General features: G+C 40.1%; 1 protein-coding gene across 31 annotated transcripts in view; it reads left to right on the forward strand.

The window, feature by feature from the left end:
• OSBPL6 (oxysterol binding protein like 6) overlaps window positions 1–23859 on the forward strand; it is a 207998-nt gene that overhangs the window by 166563 nt on the left and 17576 nt on the right. For 16 of the 31 annotated variants that reach the window (XM_077957254.1, XM_077957262.1, XM_077957250.1 and 13 more), the window contains 3 exons: window positions 4849–4982; window positions 17186–17293; window positions 18953–19090. In XM_077957254.1, the coding sequence (XP_077813380.1) occupies window positions 4849–4982; window positions 17186–17293; window positions 18953–19090 (380 nt within the window). Of the gene's footprint in view, window positions 1–4848; window positions 4983–5765; window positions 5790–17185; window positions 17294–18952; window positions 19091–23859 lie in introns of all 31 variants that reach the window. The other 15 variants (XM_077957270.1, XM_077957257.1, XM_077957259.1 and 12 more) reach the window with 2 other exon arrangements.

Raw genomic sequence — 23859 nt, forward strand, 5'->3', positions numbered from 1 at the left:
ACTCATTTTATGAGGCCAGCATCATCCTGATACCAAAGTCTGGCAGAGACACAACAAAAAAAGAGAATTTTAGACCAATATCCCTGATAAACATCGATGCGAAAATCCTCAATAAAATACTGGCCAACCAAATCCAGTAGCACATGAAAAAGCTTATCCACCATGATCAAGTTGGCTTCATCCCTGGGATGCAATGCTGGTTCAACATACACAAATCAATAAATGTAATCTATTACATAAACAGAACCAATGACAAAAACCACATGATTATCTCAATAGATGCAGAAAAGGCTTTCAACGAAATTCAACAGCCCTTCATGCTAAAATCTCTCAATAAACTAGGTATCAATGGAACATATCTCAAAATAATAAGAGCTATTTATGACAAACCCACAGCCAATATCATACTGAATGGGCAAAAACTGGAAGCATTCCCTTTGAAAACTGGCACAAGACAAGAATGCCCTCTCTCACCACTCCTATTCAACATAGTGTTGGAAGTTCTGGCCATGGCAATCAGGCAAGAGAAATAAATAAAGGGTATTCAGTTAGGAAAAGAGGGAGTCAAATTGTCCCTATTTGCAGATGACATGATTGTATATTTAGAAAACCCCATCGCCTCAGCCCCAAATCTCCTTAAGCTGATAAGCAACTTCAGCAAAGTCTCAGGATACAAAATCAATGTGCAAAAATCACAAGCATTCCTATACACCAATAATAGACAAACAGAGAGCCAAATTATGAATGAACTCCCTTTCACAATTGCTACAAAGAGAGCAAAATACCTAGGAATACAACTTACAAGGGGATGTGAAGGACCTCTTCAAGGAGAACTACAAACCACTGCACAATGAAATGAAAGAGGACACAAACAAATGGAAGAACATTCCATGCTCATGGATAGGAAGAATCAATATAGTGAAAATGGCCATACTGCCAAAGGTAATTTATAGATTCATTGCCATCCCCATCAAGCTACCAATGACTCTCTTCACAGAATTGGAAAAAACTACTTTAAAGTTCGTATGGAACCAAAAAAGAGCCCTCATTGCCAAGACAATCCTAAGTAAAAAGAACAAAGCTGGAGGCATCATGCTACCTGACTTCAAACTATACTACAAGGCTACAGTAACCAAAACAGCATGGTACTGGTACCAAAACAGATACATAGACCAATGGAACAGAACAGAGGACTCAGAAATAACACCACACATCTACAACCATCTGATCTTTGACAAACCTAACAAAAACAAGAAATGGGGAAAGGATTCCCTATTTAATAAATGGTGCTGGGAAAACTGGCTAGCCATATGTAGAAAGCTGAAACTTGATCCCTTCCTCACACCTTATACAAAAATTAATTCAAGCTGAATTAAAAACTCAAATGTTAGACCTAAAACCATAAAAACCCTAGAAGAAAACCTTAGCAATACTATTCAGGACATAGACATGGGCAAGGACTTCCTGACTAAAACACCAAAAGCAATGGGAACAAAAGCCAAAATAGACAAATGGGATCTAATTAAACTAAAGAGCTTCTGCACAGCAAAAGAACCTACCATCAGAGTGAACAGGCAACTTACAGAATGGGAGAAAATGTTTACAATCTACTCATCTGACAAAGGCCTAATATCCAGAATCTACAAAGAACTCAAACAAATTTACAAGAAAAAAAATCCCATCAAAAAGTGGGTGAAGGATATGAACAGACACTTCTCAAAAGAAGACATTTATGCAGCCAACTGACACATGAAAAAATGCTCATCATCACTGGTCATCAGAGAAATGCAAATCAAAACTACAATGAGATACCATCTCATGACAGTTAGAATGACGATCATTAAAAAGTCAGGAAACAAGAGATGCTGGAGAGGATGTGGAGAAATAGGAACGCTTTTACACTGCTGGTGGGAGTGTAAATTAGTTCAGCCATTGTGGAAAACCATGTGGTGACTCTTCAAGGATCTAAAACTAGAAATACCATTTGACCCAGTGATCCCATTACTGGGTATATACCCAAAGGATTATAAATCATGCTACTATAAAGGCACATGCACGTGTATGTTTATTGTGGCACTATTAACAATAGCAAAGACTTGGAACCAACCCAAATGTCCACCAGTGATAAACTAGATTAAGAAAATGTGGCACATATACACCATGGAATACTATGCAGCCATAAAAAAGGATAAGTCCATGTCCTTTGCAGGGACATGGATGAAGCTGGAAACCATCATTCTCAGCAAACTATCACAAAGACAGAGAACCAAACACCACATGTTCTTACTCATAGGTGGGATTTGAACAATGAGAACACTTGGACACAGGGCAAGGAACGTCACACACTGGGTCCTGTCCAGGGGTCAGGGGCAGGGGGAGAGATAGCATTAGGAGAAATACCTAATGTAAATAATGAGTCGATGGGTGCAGCAAACCAACATGGCACATGTATACCTATGTATCAAACCTGCATGTTGTGCCATGTACCCTAGAATTTAAAGTATAATAAATTAAAAATATGAAAATAGATAAAATTCACATAGAACCACAAAAGAATTTGATAACCAGAGCAACCTGGGGGGAAAAAAACAAAGTTGAAAACATCATGCTTTCTGATTTAAAATTATATTAGAAAGCTATAGTAATCAAAATAGTAGGGTATTGGCTTAAAAGCAGATACATTGACCACTGGAACAGAAAAGAGAGCCTCAAGATAAATCCAAACATATATGATCAACTAATTTTCAAAAAAGGCACCAAAAAGACACAATGAGAAAAGGATAATTTATTCAATGAAAGATGCTGAGAAAACCAGATTTCCACATGCAAAAGAATGAAATTGGACCCTTATCTTACACCATACACAAAAGGGAACTCAAAATAGATAAAAGACCTAAATGTAAGACCTGAAACTGTAAAACTCCTAGAAGAAAACATAGAGCAGAAGCTCCTTGACATTGTTCTTGGCAACGGATTTCTTAGATATAACACCAAAAATTCAGGCTAAAAAATCAAAACTAAATAAATGGAAAATTTCAAATTAAAAACCTTGTTGTGTAAATTTTTAAAAATAAGCTTCTGCACAGCAAAGAAAACAATCAACAAAATAAAAAGATAACCTACAGAATGGGAAAAAATATTTGCAAACCATGTATCAGATAAGGGGTTAATATCCAGGATGTATAAAGAACTCATACAACTCAATAGGAAGAAAACATATAACCTTTACTTGAGGCCAGGAGTTCGAGACAAGCGTGAGCAACATAGTGAGACTCCATCTCTACAAAAAATAAAATTAAAAAATTAGCCAGGCATGGTAATGTGTGCCTGTAGTCCTAGCTACTCGAGAGGCTGAGGTGGGAGGATCACTTAAGCCCAGGAGTTAGAGGTTACAGTGAGCTATGATCAGGCCACTGTACTCCACAATAGACAACAGAGTGAGACCTTGTCTCATAAAAATTAAATAAATAGAAATGTTTCTTTAAAAGAAAACATATAACCTGATTTTAAAATGAGCAAAGCATCTGAGTAGATACTTCTCCAAAGATGACATAAGAATGACCAACAAGTACATTAGCATCACTAATCATTAGGGAAATGCAAATCAAAACCACTATGCACCACCACCTCACACCTGATAGGATAGCTATTAAAAAGACAAGACAAGTGTTGGCAAGGGTGTGGAGAAAAGGAAACCTTTGTACGCTGTTGTTGGGAATGTACATTGGTGCAACCATGTACACTGGAAAACAGTACAGAGATTCTTAAAAGAATTAAAAATAGAACTACTATATGACCCAGCAGTCCCTCTTCTAGGCATATATCCACAGGAAATGAAATCACCCTGTTGTAAAGTTATCTGCACTCACATGTTCATTGCATCTGTCAGTGGACAAATGGTAAAGAAACTGTGGTATACACATACACAATGGAATATTATTCAGCCTTCAAAAAGGAAGCGATCCTGCCAATTGCCATAGCAATAGATCGTGAATCCCTTGTGATCCTGCCATTTTCCCCCTGTAATTCAGCCACTCTATTTTACACTAAAAATTTCCACTTTTATAAATACCTTTCTCAAATAAGGAAATACCTATTTTAGAATACTTTGCATATAATAGGAACTCTGTTATAAAAATAGATGTTGGAAAGTCAACCTTTTTGTAGTTCATGATTGAAGACTGCCTCAGATTTTACCAATGCTAATTTGTTAGGTATGTACCAAATGGGGAGGGGGTGTTGTTTTTATTGTTGCTTTTAAATCAAAGCACTTTAACAACAAGATATTCCTGTCTGAGAAAGTAATGCAAGTGCTATTCTTAACAGCATATCATTTCTTACCTCCAAGAGAACCGGTCAAAACTTCTTGATCAGCCAGCTGTTTTATGTTGGCAGAATGCATAAAATGCTCTTTTTGGGTGCGTCCTTTAGAAAATCGTTTTTGGATAATTCTAAATGATTTACGTGAGACTTTATGCTACACAGAACTGCTCAAATATGATAATCAAATATGGCAAGTAAACTTGTTCCCTATTCTTTCTAGGGATTATAAATTAATTTCTAAATATTGATACTTTGCATTGGTCTTGATATTTTACATACTACTTCCAAATTTTTGTTGGTCTGGTATAAAAACCAAATTTTTCACTCTGATCAATTGCCATTGTAATACTTGTGTGGAGTATAGATATTCTGATAAAGATTCCTTTTGAAGGCTAATTTTTAATTAGACCATTACATAGCCTTTCCAGAAAATGTCTATTTGTGAGTGAAAGTCTGGAGAAATTTATATTGTGTTTTCTTTCTGCACATATCTGACAGTTTTTTCTCACTTTTCTCCCCACCCAGTGCATTCTCTTTTGAAGTCTGCGTTTAATAGCATAGCTATAGAGAAGGAGAAGCTGAAGCAGATGGTTTCCGAGCAGGATCACAGTAAAGGCCACAGCACGCAGATGGCACGGCTCCGACAGTCACTGTCTCAGGTAGACGAGAGTGTGTTTGCATGTACGTGACACACTCCCTACCCTGTAAGACGAAAGATCAAAAGATGGGGAGCTGGCAGGGAGGTGGCTAGTCATGGGGATAGTACAGTTCGCAGAAATTCCCCCAAAAGACTGCAGTGTCGGTATTAGAGTGTATTACTTTTCTTCCCCAAAATGTCAAGGTAAGAGTGAAAATAAATCAAACTTGTTTGTAAGCATATAATGGTAATTTTGGCCAGTTGAACACTTAATGCTTCTCTAAGGTCATTTATAAGGTAGCCCCTGATTTTAAAAAAAGAATCATGCATTTATTTGACCTATACATCTGAAATGTGTTCCAGGATATATTCAGTCCAATAGTAAATATTTATTTAAAAGGTACTAGATCTTCTACACTTAGTGTTTTTCCCACTTACATCTTAATCTGTTGAAAATTGCTGATTACTGTCACCCATTTTTTTCTTTTCTGATTTGCACTCTTGAGGTTTTCTTCCTAAGTTATGCTCCCTGAACTAGCCTTTTATATTTCAATATATATTATAGAGTTGATCTTATTAATACTAATCAAACCCCTATGTATCTATATCAAAGTTGAAATTTCTGATAAAAATCCTTTAGAGCTGTGCTTATGCTTTTTTCAACTGAGTAGTTCCTTAGAAGTATTTTCTTTAGTCTATAAATGCACTGACCTTAACTCCTTTGAGAATTCAATGTTGTAATGTGATTTTGTGAGAACTCGGTGTTTATATAAAATATTATTCGCTTCCTGGTGCCTTGGATCAGAGTGAAGGAGCAAGCAAATCCTGGGTAAGTGGTTCTCCGTGTGGAGCAGATCCTGCTTGAACAGTTTCCCTCAGTCCCTAAAAAGTAGACTTACACCGTGTCACCATGTTTTATGTCCCTGAACTGTCAGCGTATTTTGAGTGTTAAGTTTCATGTCATGGATGTTGTTATCTGGGCCACACTTTCTGCATTATCCATAAAACACTGTCAGCTGAGGGGCATATGCTGCTTCCAGTACAAAGCCAGGGGTCTCAGGAGCATGAGCGTGAAAATCCGCTATGATTCTGCCAGTCTGCAGAGGGCTTTATTTAGAAGAACATTTTATTTATTTATTTATTTATTTTTGGAGACGGAGTCTCGCTCTGTCGCCCAGGCTGGAGTGCTATGGCCGGATCTCAGCTCACTGCAAGCTCCGCCTCCCGGGTCTACGCCATTCTCCTGCCTCAGCCCCCCGAGTAGCTGGGACTACAGGCGCCCGCCACCTCGCCCGGCTAGTTTTTTTGTATTTTTAGTAGAGATGGGGTTTCACTGTGTTAGCCAGGATGGTCTCGATCTCCTGACCTCGTGATCCGCCCGTCTCGGCCTCCCAAAGTACTGGGATTACAGGCTTGAGCCACCGCGCCCGGCCCTTAGAAGAACATTTTAATGGCTTTCCCTGGACCCTTCTCATGTTATGGATAGGTGGAACACTCAGTTGACATTAACTGGTCTTCCAAATCGTTATTTTGAAAGTATCGTGAATCAGAAAGATCAAAATAATGGTCGAGTAAACATTCAAATGTCATCCTGTAAACATATAAAATACATTCTTGTCCCCCTAAGTGTTGCAATGGTTCCTTCAGATGTATTTAGTGATGGAGGCTTAGAGATAGAAGTCAAGCTTTATTAAGAAAAACAAGAAAATGCATTTGTTTCTTGCTTGCCTGCTTGCTTGCTTTTATTTGCTTGTAGGTGAAACAGAGAATGGTAAATAGAGATCTCAGGTCGGGCTTCAGGTGAAATTAGAAATAATTATAAAGAGAAATCTTACAACAGTTATGCATTTGTTCATTCCCTTATTCATTGTATTCCATTCAGGTGACTATATGCTAGGTATTATGCAAGGTACAGAACACCACGGTAAAAGTAGCCCTGGCCATGTTCCCAGCAAGCTCATGATCTGATTCATGAGATGAGCAGGAAACAGTGAAATGGAGCACGCCGTAATACATTCACAGCAGTACATGGTGGTGCAGATTTCCAGGGCTCTGTTTGCTCAGAGGAATGGGAGATCCCTGAGCTGAGAGCAGAGCCACAGATCAGGCTTCTCGGAGGAATCACACCTTCAACCTGGCCTGAATAGATAGCAACCGCTCACAAGGAAGGGCCCAATGCTAATATGACAAAAGTAAAATAAAGCAAAATTTGATCAACTGTGCTTCCTCGGGGTTAAAATATTTCCCTCTCTTGTCAAAACGTATTTATTTGCATCTAAAGGTAGAGCCTCAATAGATTTTTGTTGGATTGTTTGTTATTGTTATTTATTTTTACAAAAGAATCTCAATTTTAGCCTTGAAAGATGTGAAAATAATTTGGAACTATTAAGTTTCAAATAGACCATTACAGCCTATCCAATAGATAATTCAGTGTTTACAGTTGTGTGTCATCCCAGCATTTTGGTGATGTTCACATTCCCGTGTGTGTCCATGCCCTCCCCTCGGGGTAGTCGCACCCCCACTGGCCATCTATTCCCATCACCTCTAAATGTGGACTCCTTTTTGGAAACCACAGCAGCCTTTGCTTAAGGTATTTAAGTCTACTGACAGTTCACTCCTTTCTAACAAATTGCTATTCATGGTTAGGCCATGGGAGAGATGTCTGGAGAATGGCAGGTGGTTCGTAGTGGAAGAAGTATGAGATGAACAAGGAAGAATTACTCTTAAGAGTAGCTGATTAAGTAGGCAAGAACCAGCTCATCAGGGACTACACAAAGGGTTTTGGATTTATCCTGTCAGTGAAGGGAGGGCTTAACAATTTTAACTGGTAAATGATAATGCCAGAAATTAGAATTATTATGGCATATTTCTGCATATTAGAAAGATTACTCTGGTACAGTATGGAGGGTAGGTGGAATTGGGAGGCAAGACTAGTTTGACAGATTCTTATGGTATTTGAGATAATTTGAGAATAGCTTGTACACTTGAGATAATATTCCTAAACTGAGGAAGTGCCATGCCAGCATTGGTAGAAGGAGGGAATACATTTAAAAGACACCCAGGAGGGAGAATCAGAATGGCTTGGAGATCAGCAGAATATTAGAAAAGGACAAGAACACAAAATCAAGACAGTCCAGGGTTTTTACTTGGATAACTGGGTATGTGAAAGTTATTTTCCCCAAGGTGGGACTATAAGAGGAGCTGGTTTGCTTTAGGTATATGATGATAGATTTCTGTGGAGATTGAGGTGTCTGTGGGGCATTTTACAGGCAATTAGATATTTATGTCTAGAGCTCAGAAGACAGGTCTAGGCTAGAGAGGAAGATGGATGCCCCTGCGTATCAGGGCAGTTATAGATGTTGACGAATTGCATTGCAGTCAGAATAAAAGGGTCAGTTGTGCTCCTGCTGCTATAGAGAACATTAACATTTAAACAACAGGCCGGCCAGGTGTGGTGGCTCACGCCTGTAATCCCAGCACTTTGGGAGGCCGAGACGGGTGGATCATGAAGTCAGGAGTTCGAGACCAGCCTGGCCAACAGGCGAAACTCCATCTCTACTGAAAATACAAACATTAATTGGGCGTGGTGGTGGGCTCCTGTAATCCTAGCTATTTGGGAGATTGAGGCAGGAGAATCACTTGAACCTGGGCGGCGGAGGTTGCAATGAGCTGAAATCGCGCCATTGCACTCCAGCCTGAGCAAGGAGAGAGCGAAACTCCATCTCAAAAAGAAAAAAAAAAAACAAAAAAAACAGGCCAAGTGGCCGGGTGCGGTGGCTCGCACCTTAATCCCAGCACTTTAGGAGGCCAAGGCTGGTGAATCACCTGAGGTCAGGAGTTTGAAACCAGCCTGGCCCACATGACGAAACCCCATCTCTACAAAATGTAAAAATTAGACAGGCTTGATGGCACATGCCTGTAGTCCCAGCTACTTGGAAGGCTGAGGCAGGAGAATTGCTTGAACCCAGGAGGCAGAGGTTGCAGTGAGCCGAGATCACTCCAGCCTGGGCAACAGAGCAAGACTCTGTCGCAAAATAAAATAAAATAAAATAAAATAAAATAAGACAGGCCAAGAAAGAGAAGCCGTTGATGGAGACTCGGGGAAGCAGCCAGAGGATTTAGAAGTGATGACCATTGAGACCAAGGGGAGTTTCAATAGTCTCAGGAAGGAAAAGGTTAACAGAATCCAATGTAGTAGCAACTAATATATAGACTGACCATCAGCCCTGGAATTTGGCAGTCTCAGCATCTTTATATCTTGAGAAAAAAGGGCCAGCAGATAAGAAAATAGTGAGGGTGGAAAGCAACTGATCAGCCCTCCTGGTTGGCCAACTCTGTTCTCGCTGTCCCTCTTTTAATGTAGCGCTTAAGATTGATCAAGTACTAATTAGCTTGAGTACATTGAGACCATTGCTCTCCCTGTTCTGAGTATGTTTTTGAATTAGTATAACTTCACATTATAGTGTCATTATAGGCAGCCTAAAGACATGTTTGGTCCGTATTCAAATGTCATCAGTTAAACTCCCAGATATTTTACTGGGGTCCAGAAAAAAAGCCAGCTGTCCCTCAGAGAGGGGAGGAGGGAGAGAGACTGAATTTAAATAACACCTTTAGGCCAAACACAGTGGCTTATGCCTATAATCCTAATTCTTTTTTTTTTTTTTTTTTTTTTTTTTTTTGAGACGGAGTCTCGCTCTGTCGCCCAGGCTGGAGTGCAGTGGCCGGATCTCAGCTCACTGCAAGCTCCGCCTCCGGGGTTTACGCCATTCTCCTGCCTCAGCCTCCCGAGTAACTGGGATTACAGGCGCCCGCCATCTCACCCGGCTAGTTTTTTGTATTTTTTAGTAGAGACGGGGTTTCACCGTGTTAGCCAGGATGGTCTCGATCTCCTGACCTCGTGATCCGCCCGTCTCGGCCTCCCAAAGTGCTGGGATTACAGGCTTGAGCCACCGCGCCCGGCCTATAATCCTAATTCTTTGGGAGGTGGAGGCAGGAGAATTCCTTGCACCCAGGAGTTCAAGATTATAGTGAGCCATGATACCACCACTGCACTCCAGCCTGGGCAACAGAGTAAGATCCTGTCTCTAAAGCAAACAAACAAACTTATTTAGTAGTCGAAAAAAAAATTTTTTTTTTTTGAGATGGAGTCTTCCTCTGTCACCCAGGCTGGAGTGCAGTGTCCGGATCTCAGCTCACTGCAAGCTCCGCCCGCCGGGTTCACGCCATTCTGCTTCCGCCTCCCGAGTAGCGGGGACTATAGGCGCCCGCCACCACGCCCGGCTAGTTTTTTGTATTTTTTAGTAGAGACGGGGTTTCACCTTGTTAGCCAGGCTGGTCTTGATCTCCTGACCTCGTGATCCGCCTTTATGTCCTATTTGACATAAATCCTATTTGATGTATGTCTATGATTAAAGTGCTGCATTTCAACAAGGCTTTAAGTATATCAAACTCAGCAAATTTTATCATCTTTTTCGAAGGCATATAGCAGATAAAATACTTGAAATTAGCATTTTTACAACATGCTTAGCATAAATTGTTACCTGCCTTGAGCAAACAACAATTTGCGAGGCTGGGCAGTCTAATGAATTGCTCTTCTAAAGTAATATTACTTCGACCAGCCTGGCCAACATGGTGAAACCCCATCTCTACTAAAAATACAAAAAATTCGCTGGGTGTGGTAGCAGGTGCCTGTAATCCCAGCTACTTGGGAGGCTGAGGCAGGAGAATTGCTTGATCCCAGGAGGCGGAGGTTGCAGTGAGCCAAGATCGTGCCATTGCACTCCAGCCTGGGCGACACAGCAAGACTCTGTCTCAAAAAAATAAAAATAAATAAAGTAATATTACTTCCCCGATCTATATGTACACAAAAACATATGTAATTCTGTTATTTAACCCCCATGAAACTTAAACTTTCACACTTGAGAGGGAGCCTAGATGTTGGACCCAAGCCTGTAGGACAGGACATTTTATGTGGCATCCATCCCTTATAAATGACTTTATTTCACATCAGCTATAATTTCATATCTTTTTTTGTTTGTTTTTTAGAGGCAGAGTCTTGCTCTGTTGCCCTGTTTGGGGTACAGTGACTCAGTCTTAGCTCACTGCAACCTCCGCCTCCCGGGTTCAAGTGATTCTCTTGCCACAGTTTCCCAACTAGCTGGTATTACAGGCATGTGCCACCACGTCCGGCTAATTTTTTGTATTTTTAGTAGAGATGGGATTTCACCACGTTGCCCAGGCTGGTCTCAAACTCCTGTCCTCAAGTGATCCTCCCACCTCGGACTCCCGAAGTCCTGGGATTATAGGCATGAACCACTGCACCCAGCTTATGTCTTGTTTAATGGAGTACCCTGAACACCAAAATGAAATAGTCTATAATAAGACTAAGGCAACCTCAGCACCCCAGATTACCATAATAATAAAAATCCAACTCATCTTGAGCCTATCTTCAATACATTACACTTTATCACTGTTACTAGTTTGATTCCTGGCCCCAGAAATTCTGCACAGCTTGTGTTAAATGCAGTGAGAGTTGGGCTCATATAAATGTGAATAACGGAATGTGACCCATCTATTCCAGCTAGAATCACTGTATTTTATTAAATCAAGATGCCATCAGTTGTTACATGCATCATCATTTTGTGCATTACTGAGAAAGGGAAAAAAAAACACTGTCAATTGAACTGACACAGTGCTTCAGAGGCGGTGAATATGGGGGGATATGTGCATCTTAGAATCAGTGAAATGTAGTAAATATGAGAATTGAAGCAAAAAAATTGCTTAACATACTATATAGTAGCATAATCTAAAATCCCAATCATATCTGTCATCCTCCCTGTCCACAGCATTTCACATACCCAAATAATTATTCTGTGATGAAATAAAAGTTGCAAATGTATTTGTTTATTCCTGGATTTCATAGTTCCCTGAGACTCGGCCAAATTTGTTGTATGTGAAGATACTCTTTATAGAATCCTGATATCTTCTTTAAACTTTAAATTGTCGTCATTTTGAACATAATATGGCAATATTTATTAAAAGCCTTAAAACGTTTTTACCCTTTTACCCTGTAGGTCCATGGCTGATATGTCTATTAAAGCTGAAATTTAGAAAACAATGATGCACATATTCATGGCAGTATTATTTGTACTAGTAAAAATCAGTAACAGCATAAGTGTCCAATAGTAGGAAATACTTGCTAATGCAACTATTAAAATTATGTGTGTGAAGAGTTTGAAACAAAATAACTGCTTATGTGCAAAGAATAAGGGGCAGATACAGTATGTAAACTGTGCACCCACTAAACAATATTTTAAAATACAGAGGAAAAAAATCTAGAAAGAAATGGGCCAAACTACTAACAGTCGGGTAGTAAGATGCATTTTTTAAAACTTTGTCTATATTTTGCATTTTCCAAATATACTTTAATGGTATTTTCGTAATTGAAAAAACAAGTGATTTTAAAGAGAGACCCAGGATTTGGTTTTGACAGCTCTAGCTTTGACAGTTTCCATGCTCATTTTCTCATTCCTTTTGAACCAGTTTTATTTTTATCTAAAGGGTTTAAATTTATGATGATTTCATCTTGCCATATGTTTCATATCCTTCTCCAGCCATTAGGCTTCTATGTTTTTCTCATAGAACCCACAGTTCCATTTAGTAAAATGTTTATGCCAGAGTCTCACCCAGCCTAAGATAAATCTTCACCTAGGAATTACCTGCCAGGGTTGATGAATGGTAGTTAGTAGCTAAGGAGGTGGCAATTTAGGTAATTGATTCTGGCTCAAATCTTTAAGACAGTAACTTATTTTATACATTGGAAAGGAATTGTGCGTTTCTTGGATATATTAGACTTGAAATGTGCATAAGGGACATGAGGTGTGGGGAAATGAGCATGCATTGTAGTTTTTAGTGCAGTCCAAGCTCAGTAAAGCAAGTGGTAAGAATATGCATAAAACCTGCTGAGTGAAGAATCTGTGCCCAGTTCCTGGCTTCAAGGTGCTTCCTCCCTGTTAGGCCTTTGGTCCTGTATGCCACTAAGAGCGATGTTACTGCTGACAAGTCTCCACAGCTCTTCTTTCTCATTGGCTGGCACCAGGGACTGGTCCTCTGCCTCCTTTTTCCTTGCTTATGCCACTGCTCCCTCCTCTTGGGTACATTCCCTACTTTATTTCTGCCATCTTCTAGGCCCTTTCTGTTGTCACGAAGAGCATCATTTCCCTGACAATGCTTGTCCCAAAGTTTCCATGATATTATTATAGAAACATGGTATTATTAGATAAAAATAATTTTCAGGGCAGGAAATAATAAATGTAGACCTAAGCACTACCTGAAAGCTCATGGCACTTGGTTGTAGCAAACTTCATAAACAGCCTGTACGATCAAGGCAAAAGGAGGAGGATACGCAGAAGGGGCTGTTGCATGCTCAGTTGCCGGCTTACACTTTTCACCACTGGGGTTGCCAGAGTGGGAATGGTCTTGATTTCCATGCTTCCTGTGCTATGTAACAGCTACTCTTTTCTACCAGTGCATAGATATTATTAATAAAATGATGTCTTTTAAACTTTTAGCTTTGAACTCCACATGCTTAACATCTGGCTTCAAATCATAGCAGCAGAGATGAGTCTTCTACTTTTGTCTCAATTCTAAAAGTGATTAAAATAAGAACTAGCAAAATGCATCATTATGTAGTTAAAATGGAACCAAACTGTTTTGTTGTGGCACAGTGTTAGCATTTTGGCAGGAGAGTGTAATTCTTTGCCAGTAGTGGTGAACTACAGCAGATCTTTGGCTTTGAGTATTTGCCATCATTTTTAAAAAACTGGTTTTGAAGTTTGAAAAAATTTACATTAAAACATTTACATTAAAAAATTTAACAAATGAAAGTACTTCTATTTTTCTTCAGCTTAATAAAAACATACTTTTTTTTTTTTTTTTTTTTTTGAGACACAGTCTTGCAGTATTACCCAGGCTGAAGTGCAGTGACACAATCTTGGCTCAGTGCAACCTCCACCTCAAGAGTTAAAGTGATTCTCCTACCTTAGCCTCCTGAGTACCTGGGACTGTAGGCGTGTGCCACCTCACCCGGCTAATTTTTGTATTATTAGTAGAGTTGGGGTTTCACCATGTTGGCCAGGCTGGTCTCGAACTCCTGACCTCAAGTGATCCATCTGCCTTGGTCTCCCAAAGTGCTCAGGTTACAGACATGAGCCACCATGCCTGGCTTTCATCTTAATAAGAAATACTTTAGGATTTCTGTCTTTTGCTGCCATGCTACTCTTTTTGCTGTCAATGGAAGAGAGAACAGGGTTTCAACAATAAGAGAATTAAGTAAGAACATAGGTGATAAAACTCTCTCCAGACCATCCCAACGAATGCCAAAGTAAACTTTGCATAGAATGTAAAAATACCTTGAGTGTGCTCTTATCAGAGAGCCAAATACTGATGATTTGCCCCGTGAAGTATAGAAATTCCTATGAACCATATTGTAAGCATCAGAAAATCCCCGAACCCAAATTATTTTTGCACTATTCTGGATGCTAGTTCATCTTCATCATGATAACCAAGAGGCACTGTGCAGGATTCTAACTTAGTGTTTCAATCAAATTTGTATGTTTATTTAATACAACCCCAGAAAGGTTAAGTAACTTGGTGAAGACTACTTAGCCCTGAGATCAAAAGAACCTGATCTTCTGACTCCCAGGCCAGAATTTTTATTTTTCACATCACATCTAAGAAAAAGAATAAATTATATTTAATTTAAAAACCTCTGGCCGGGCGCGGTGGCTCAAGCCTGTAATCCCAGCACTTTGGGAGGCCGAGACGGGCGGATCACGAGGTCAGGAGATCGAGACCATCCTGGCTAACACGGTGAAACCCCGTCTCTACTAAAAAATACAAAAAACTAGCCGGGCGAGGTGGCGGGCGCCTGTAGTCCCAGCTACTCGGAAGGCTGAGGCAGGAGAATGGCGTGAACCCGGGAGGCGGAGCTTGCAGTGAGCCGAGATCGCTCCTCTGCACTCCAGCCTGGGTGACAGAGCCAGACTCCGTCTCAAAAAAAAAAAAAAAAAAACCTCTTAGTTCATTTCTTACTGACATTAGTGGCGAGATGTTAGACTGTGATTCTGTGCTGGGCAGGCTAACTCCTGCCTGTAATCCCAGCACTTTGGGAGGCTGAGGCCAGAGGATCACTTGAGGTGCGGAGTTTGAGACCAGCCTGGTGAACATGGCAAAACTTCATCTCTACTAAAAATACAAAAATGAGCCAGATGTGGTGGTGCACCCTTGTAATCCCAGCTACTTAGAAGGCTAAGGCATGAAAGTCACTTGAACCCCAGAGGCCGAGGTTGCAGTGAGCTGAGATCACGCCACTGCACTCCCACCTGGGTGACAGAGCAAGACTCTGTCTCAAAACAAACAACAACAACAAAAACTGTGATTCTGCAATTAAAACTATCAAATAGCCTCCCACTTATATGGCACCAAAGCATATATGGTTCCAAATATTTCAGTAACTAAGGCAACTATGCATTCACTTGTAGGCAGAGAACGAAGAAGAAATCAGCATCTTTCGTGGTCCTAACATATAGGAGAAAGGCCTATAGTACTGACAAAAGATAAGAGTAATGCAGTGTTGTTGGTTTTTTGTTTTTGTTTTTGTTTTCTAATTCTAAGTGTTTGAGATTTTGCTCCAAGAAAAATGATCCTGAGCACTTTCTCAGGTTGAAAAGATACTAGGAGTCTTCCTTTGAGGCACATGGTTTATCTATTAAGAATGTTATCACCTTCCCCCTAAAACATTCCTGTTTTCTCAGATAGTCAGAGACTTATTTCCTCCTATCTCCAAATGTAATGACTGTAGAATCTGTATCCACCTTTAATCCATCAATGTGACAGTCCTCCAGATCAAGTATATGATTTGAAATATTTTACACACCGGTTCTAACAGCTTCAAACAAAAGCCAAAGGCTGCAAGTGATAGTTACGTCCTCAAAAAGCAAAAACTGGGTTGAGGGAGGGAAAGACACGGGAACCAGGATGGAGAGAGGAGAGAAAAGGCAATGAAGAGTTTAGCTACTTTGTATTAACCCTGGGTGTTTTAATAGGTTCAGAGTTGTAATAATGAGATTATATTTGTGTCTATATTGGTTTACTGTATTCATTGGCTCTGAATGAAGCAGAATGCCCGTTCCCTGAAGCAGATGCCCTCTTTACTAGGCACTGACATTTATATCTTTATATCTTCTAATTGCTGATCTTAATGGGAAGGAAAAGAAAGCTATCTTTTCACTGGGCCTTGTCTTCTCACAGGTCTTTAACTTGAGGCTTGATACAATTCCAGTTAGCTACATCTGTATTCTATAAATGGAACATGTTTCTGTGTATCAGTGGGATGTTCCTTACCAGAGGATTCACTGTACCTTTGTCAACAGGGTCCTTGTAGCGATGCCATGCTTATGTAAAACTTTTCTCTTCTTGTAATAAATGCAGTTACTCCACATACTAAACTGTGTTGTAGCAAGTAGTATTTTACTGATGCTAACTTAAAGCATGTTGGAGGTAGTGTCATGTAGAGAACTTAGAGTTGGTGTACTTTCAGTGCTATGTTCTTATTATGGTTGTCAGTGTCTACACTGTTCATTGAAGACACCTTTTTGTTTGCACTTAAGTTAGTTCTGCAGCATTGTCATATATATTATGTGCTCCTGGAAAATGAAAATACGGATGTTTTCTTTAAACAGACGAAAATCTAATTCTATAAACTAAAGCCGTTTCATTCTATTTCTAACTAATTTTTAAGGTAGCTACCCAGTTTTGAAACAACTCCCAAACTTTAGAAACTAGAACAAAAATGTGAAAGAATTTTCAATGAAAACAGTAGTTTTCATCATAGGCTGCAAAAAGTAATATATATGTAGTGGTAGACTGGGCTTGAGTATAATGGGCCTCACTCTAAAGGAAAGAAAATTCCATGAATCACTTTTATGAAATCTGTTAACTCAGCCCACCAACCCTCAAAGTAGCAATCTTATATTACAAAAAATTAATACCTTATTTTTGAGCCATTTATTTACTCCTTGCTGGTAGGGTCTGGCTCATGATGGCTTCAAAATTTAGAGCTAAGAACATCACAGACATCATTGTCTAACTTGTACCTGCGTACTTGTTCTGTTTTATGCTTGCTTATTAATTTTAAATTACATGTGTGGTTTTTGTTATTTTAAGGCACTCAACCAGAATGCTGAACTAAGGAGTCGTTTGAACAGAATACATTCAGAGTCTATTATTTGTGATCAGGTTGTCAGTGTAAATATTATTCCTAGCCCTGATGAGGTAAGACTCATTTTAAATAGATGCAGAGTACCCATTTTTTTAGCATCTAAATTTACTGCATATTTTTGTTTATTTATATCCAGTTCTTTCACTGTTAATAAAGGTTCCCTCCATAAATATTTGTGTCGCTGACAGTTCACTGTTCTTTGAAGTAAAGGATATATAAGAGCTTGACATCATTTATTCCTGGTGATCAGTGTCTATTTTTATTTATTCCTATGTTCACCTGATACCACTGAATATTTGATTTATATATCTACTCCAACTTGTTAATTTTCAATGTCTGTCTCATTCGTCATTAGAAATGTTCATTAGCATCAAATGGCCGGTGAAATGTTGCAAAAAAAAAAAAAAATTTAGCTGAGAAGGTTGCTAAGTAAAAGTGCTCTTAAGGTTTGTTTGAAAGCCCTAAGGACAGAAGTCGCCTGACCTTGTTAAGATAATGCTAATGGTACTGCTGCAGCTACTACTACTGCTGCTGCTGCTGCTAATTAATAGCTGACATGTGTCAAGGTAATGCTTACTATGTGCTAGGTATTGTGTTAACGACTTTGCATGTGTGATCTCATTTGACACGCTCAACAACCCTCTGTGTTAGGTGGTATTATTATTCCATTTTTCAGTTTGAAGAAATGTTAAGAGAATAGGAGAACATTCAGTATTTGGGCTAAACTTGAGTGTATAATTCTGTTTATGACTCTCCATAAAATTATTACTTTATAGCATGAGAACTTACACTTTTTAACAGTAATATTAGAGCTTTATATACAGTGATGATATATGTAACAAGACGAGAGGTTTAACTGATTTTAAGGTCATATTTGTACCAAAAACATACATTTTACTAGAAATCTATAGGTACAAGGGTTCTAACCTCTTAGGAAATATTATCCCAAAACAACTTGTCTTCGACTTAAGTTTTCCACCCTAAATTCATTCACCTCCATGGGCTCTGTATTCTCTGATAATACTTATATTCACTCAACTGCCCAGAATCTAGAAGTATTTCTAAAATTTGTCATTCAAAAATAATTTGATCATCTCAGTTGGAATCTTCTTTTCAACCTGAAATGTGCACTAGAAAAAATATATATATCTTACATTTTTAATTGAAACTTGAATAGCTTCCTTGAAAACTATAACTTATTGAATAAAAGTATAATTTGAAATAAGGTTCAATATTCCAGTCATGTGTTTTATTGGTTAAAATTCATGATCAAATTGCAAAGTGACATATATAGTCTGTCTCAAAAATTAGTTTTATGGATTTTCTTAGCATGTCTCTAGTAGTTTCTACAAATATTTCTTCATGTTTAATGTACTGTTAGAATATGACAGAGCTAAGAATAAGAGAATGAAGTTGTCTCTACAGTCAATCAGGGTATTCATAGCAGCTTAACCTGACTCAGTATCAATCAACCAAAGATTTAAAATCAAGGCACAGTACCAACACCTTTCAACTATTCCTTTTGGGGTCTTTAGACACATTGGAAAGAAACGTATACAGTGGTCATTACTGAATTGCAAGTGAAAATTACTTGTGGCCGCCACTTTTTAACATACAATATTAAAGAGTATAAATCTGGCTAATTTAATTAAAGGAATAGCTATTCTAACAGGGGGAAAAGCAATTACACTGTATGCTTCTGTCTTCCGCAGGCTGGTGAGCAAATCCATGTCAGTCTCCCCCTATCACAGCAAGTAGCCAATGAGAGCCGCCTCTCCATGTCAGAGTCTGTTTCTGAGTTCTTTGATGCCCAAGAGGTGCTCATCTCTGCAAGTTCATCAGAGAATGAGGTATGTATGCCTTCTTGACTTGTTGGCCTCAACATCTTGTGACTGAGTTTGAGTTAAAGAAAATAAAACTGTGGAACTTTTTGGTGATTATTTTCATTTTTTTCTTTTTTGTTTACATCATAGTAAGATGCCCAAATTGTAGCAAAGCTAAAAGCACGCAAACTATATCAGTTACCAATTACTGAGTGCTTAACGTTTCTGAGCATCAAGAATTTAAATTTGATGAATTAAGGGAAAGAATCAACATTTATTGGAGTGTCTTCTATGATTCATATTTCAGGGTAACAAAAGAGTTTATGACAGAGCTCTTTATAGAAGGAGACTAGCTAATAAATATAGAAAGAATGAGAGAATTAGGAAAGCACCATTCACACACATACACCGACACATACATACTAGATATTTTCCCTAGGGACATGAATTTAAGATTAGAAGGATACTATGTAGCACGTAGCTAGTTGGGTAATTATGGTTTTTGGAGGTTAACCACTGACTATCATAAAAGCTGTACTGGATTGCTCTTCATGCTTATGATTCTTGCCATGGTCTTGGAAACAGGGAACCTTTTCCTTGGTCAGGTTGCAGAAATTAGTTCTTTTACTACAGTGTAGTCAACTTTTTTTGGCATGAGGAAAGCAGCCAAAACTCTCTTCCACACAGCTGATTAGGAATTTTGTCATTTGGGATTGCAAATCTGTACTGCATTTTTACAAAAAAGAAATGAAATCATTGCTAAACATTATTTCCATATGCATAGCAAACAGATTGGAAGGAAACATCCTGACAATTAGTAGTAGTTGTTTTTGGATGTTTGAAATTATGAGTGATTTTAGAAACAAAGACAGAGTGGAAAAGAGAAAGCAATAATGAATACATATCATTTTTATAATGGGAGAAAAGTAAAATAGAATTCTTGTATCAAATACTGAATTTGTCAGCATACCAAGGCATGCACCTGCCTCTCAGATCCCAAGGCATGCATTAACAGGTCCACAGAGACTTCCATTCGCAGGCTGGAATGCTAATTTAATGATCTGTGATGGTAACTGATACATACTTTCAGATGGACAGAATAATCATCCTTGCTAATTAGTGCGTCTTTTCCTGTAGGCAAATCTGCATGGCAAGCGTAATTCTAGTCAGAGATTGCCTGGTGAGCAAGGGACATGAGTAAACTTAAGGCTAGGGGGCCAGAATGTTAGAGCTCCACACTCACCCTCCATCATAGGGATACTCTGCCACAAGGACTTGGTATTTGTGTCTGCCTGCCTGCACCCCCAGGGACCACCATGCTGTCGATAATGCTACCAAAATTTCCTTTTCTGACTCTGCCTCCTGAGCTCCCATTGCTGACCCATCCTTCATCATTTTGTTGTTGTTGTGTTTGTTTGTTTGTTTTTGTTTTTCTTTTTGTTTTGAGATGGAGTTTTGCTTTTGTTGCCCAGGCTAGAGAGCAGTGGTGCGATCTTGGCTCACCGCAACCTCTGCCTCCCAGGTTCAAGTGATTCTCCTGCCTCAGCCTCCCAGGTAGCGGGGATTACAGGCATGTGCCACCATGCCCTGCTAATTTTGTTTTTTTAGTAGAGATGGGGTTTCTCCATGTTGGTCAGGCTGGTCTCAAATTCCCGACCTCAGGTGATCTCCCCACCTCAGCCTCCCAAAGTGTGGGATTACAGGCGTGAGCCGCTGTGCCCGACCCCTTCATCCTTCTTTAGTCAGGTTACAGTCAGACTTGACCGTGCATTATCTGAGTTCTGACCTATCATCTGATGACTTCATAGCTTGCCTCTCTGAGAGCTATTTCTGAGTCCCTGGGGCACACCTAGCTGGGTCCGCAGGTACTGCTTGCCCTGAACACTGGGTATACAGAAATGAAGAGGATGTGAAGCGGGTTATTGCATGAGTCCAAGCAAGATGGTGGTGCCACCCTGGGACAGGTGAGGGGTGGGGGAGTGAATGTGGTGGCAGAGAGCAGGATAAGAAGGTGGAGGACGGGGTCACAGGGAGATGAGACATTCACTGTGAGGCATCATGAGTTTATCAGACTTCTCAGTGGAGTTACCTGTCAGGCATTTGAATATTTAAGTCTAAAGCTCAAGGACAGAACCATCCGAGAGTCAGTCAGCTACCTGTTAGGCATTGACACCTGGTGCTCACAGAACCTCTAATTCAGCATGTCCCAAAAGATTTCATCAACAAGCCCCACCACTCCCCCAGGAGAGAAACCTCAGCCTGCCCATTCCTCTCATGTCACCTATCTAAGTGCCCCTCTACCCAACTGTTCACACCAAATGCCTGAAGATTTTCCTTTACTCTTCTTTCCCTTTACTGCCACCCACCTTAATTCACTTGGGTTCTGTAGCTTCCATCATCTAAATACTCTCAGATCTGTACATCTTCCTGCAGCTTCACTGCCACTGCTCCAATTCAGTTCCCATCTGCTCCCCACCTAGATCACCCATCAGTCTCATAACTTCCAGTCTCCCATCTTGCTGCCTCCCATCCATTTTCCACTGGGCAACCTGAGTAATATTTCTAAAAGGCAAGTCTGATCATGTCTCTATTCCCCAGTGTTCCTAGGATAACATTCTGAACTCCTTATCTATTAAAACAAAGACCCTTATAATCTGATGCCTGCTCTCAGCTCCAGCCTCATGCCACCTCTCTTCTAGAGCCTTCCAACAGCCAAAGGAATGATTTCTGGAGTTGACTATTTGCTAAAGATACCTTGTGTCCCTTGCTGTAGCAATGAGAGTGACTGTCTCTTACAACTCACACTGGAAAGAACTGAACTGTACCCCCATTCCTTGTGCCCTGTACCTCACAGGTTTTCATAAAATTACTGTTTTTACTTGCAACTTCTCCCTTTATCACAATACTTGGCCTTAAGTATTTAAAGGGGGTAAGCCAGGAGATAAACCCAAGTGACAGACATTATGATGTTCTCAGAGTTGCTTTTCCCCTTCAGCTAAGGCTTGGTTTCTGGGACAACCTCATCTGCCCACGTCTCTAAGTTCCCTTATGTATAAGGCAGTTCTCACATTGCCATAAGGAAATACGTGGACTGGGTAATTTATAAAGAAAAGAGGTTTAATTGGCTCACAGTTCCACAGGCTGTATAGGAAGCATGATGCTGGCATCTGCTTGGCTTCTGGGGAGGCTTCAGGAAACTTACAACCATGGTAGAAGGCCCAGGGGAAGCCGGCCCTCACATGGCCAGAGCAGGAGCAAGAGAGCAAGGTGGGAGTTGCTACACACTTTTATACTACCAGATCACATAAGAACTCTCTCACGATCGGGAGGACAGGACCAAAGGGGATGGTGCTAAACCATTCCAGAGAAAACCATTCCCGTGATCCAGTCACCTCCCACCAGACCCCACCTCCAACAATGGGGATTAGATTTCAGTGTGAAACTTGGATGGGGACACACATCCAAACTGTATCACCTTGTGATGAGGTCCCCTCAGAAGGCTCCTTGTGCCTTCACACTCATAGTCTTGGCAACCCACCCAGTGAGTTGACTATACATGTGGGAATCCTAGCAGCAGCTGCAGGTTAGGCTCAAGCTGTGTATCCTGCACTGCAGCTGCCAAAGGAAATTGGGCCTCTGCACTTGCCGTCTACCCTGGCCCAAGCACTTCCCCCAGAGATCCACAACTTCAGTTCCTTCACTCTCTTTAGTCCCTTACTCAAAGGTCACCTCCAGGGAAGCCTATGCTGGCTGTACTATCTACAATTTAGAGTTGCCATTTCCTCCTTTCCTCTGACCTTTTGGGGTTTCTCTGTTTATTTTTGAGACAATCTCTCATTCTGTCACCCAGGCTGGAGTGCAGTGGTGTAATCTTGGCTCACTGCAACCTCCACCTCCCGGGTTTAAGCAATTCTCCCACCTCAGCCTCCCAAGTAGCTGGGATTACAAGCGTGCACCACCATGCCTGGCTAATTTTTGTGTTTTTAGTAGAAACGAAGGTTTCACCATGTTGGCCAGGTTAGTCTCAAACACCTGACCTCAAGTGATTCGCCTGCCTCGGCCTCCCAAAGTGCTGGGATTACAGGCGTGAGCCACTGCGCCTGGCCTCCTCTGACCTTTTGTGTCCCTCTTTCCTCATTTTTTTTTCCTTCATGCTTATCACTATCTTAAATATATATATATATATATATATTTTTTTTTTTTTTTTCCTGTATTTCATTTGTTGTGTGTCTGCCCCACTAGAACATAAATGTCATGAAGGCAGAGATTTAACCACTGGGTCTCCTGCACTAAAACAGTTCTGGTGAGCCCAGAGCAGGTACTCAATAAATATCTGCTAACTGAGCAAAGGAAGAAATGCTTATAATGATTATTCTGAGAAACATCTGGGCATTAGCTGTCTTACATTAACATTTTCCATGGCTGAGGGAAAAATCCTCTTTATATGTTATTTACCAATGCACTTTACTGAATGAATTCTCTGCTCTTTTAAGAAAATGGCCTTCTTGCTTCCACAATAATCTATTTGCCTTTGCTTTTAAACTTGTTTCTGCAATGCTACATGCCTGGTCACGTTTAAGAAAAAAATATATTTTCTGAACTCTTTTGAATCCCTAAGTTTGTAAAGAGAAATATTTGGTTCCAGGACTTCTTAACCATGGGGCAGAGGATAAACTGTTTTATTCTAATAGTGCAGAGCCTTAGCTCTTTGTACAGGGTGGCATGAATGGACCACAGCAAGAGAGCCCAGCCTTAGTTACTACACACACATGACATGTATACATCTTACTCAAGGC

This window comes from Macaca mulatta, chromosome 12 (genome assembly GCF_049350105.2).
Source record: "Macaca mulatta isolate MMU2019108-1 chromosome 12, T2T-MMU8v2.0, whole genome shotgun sequence".
NCBI lineage: Eukaryota > Metazoa > Chordata > Mammalia > Primates > Cercopithecidae > Macaca > Macaca mulatta.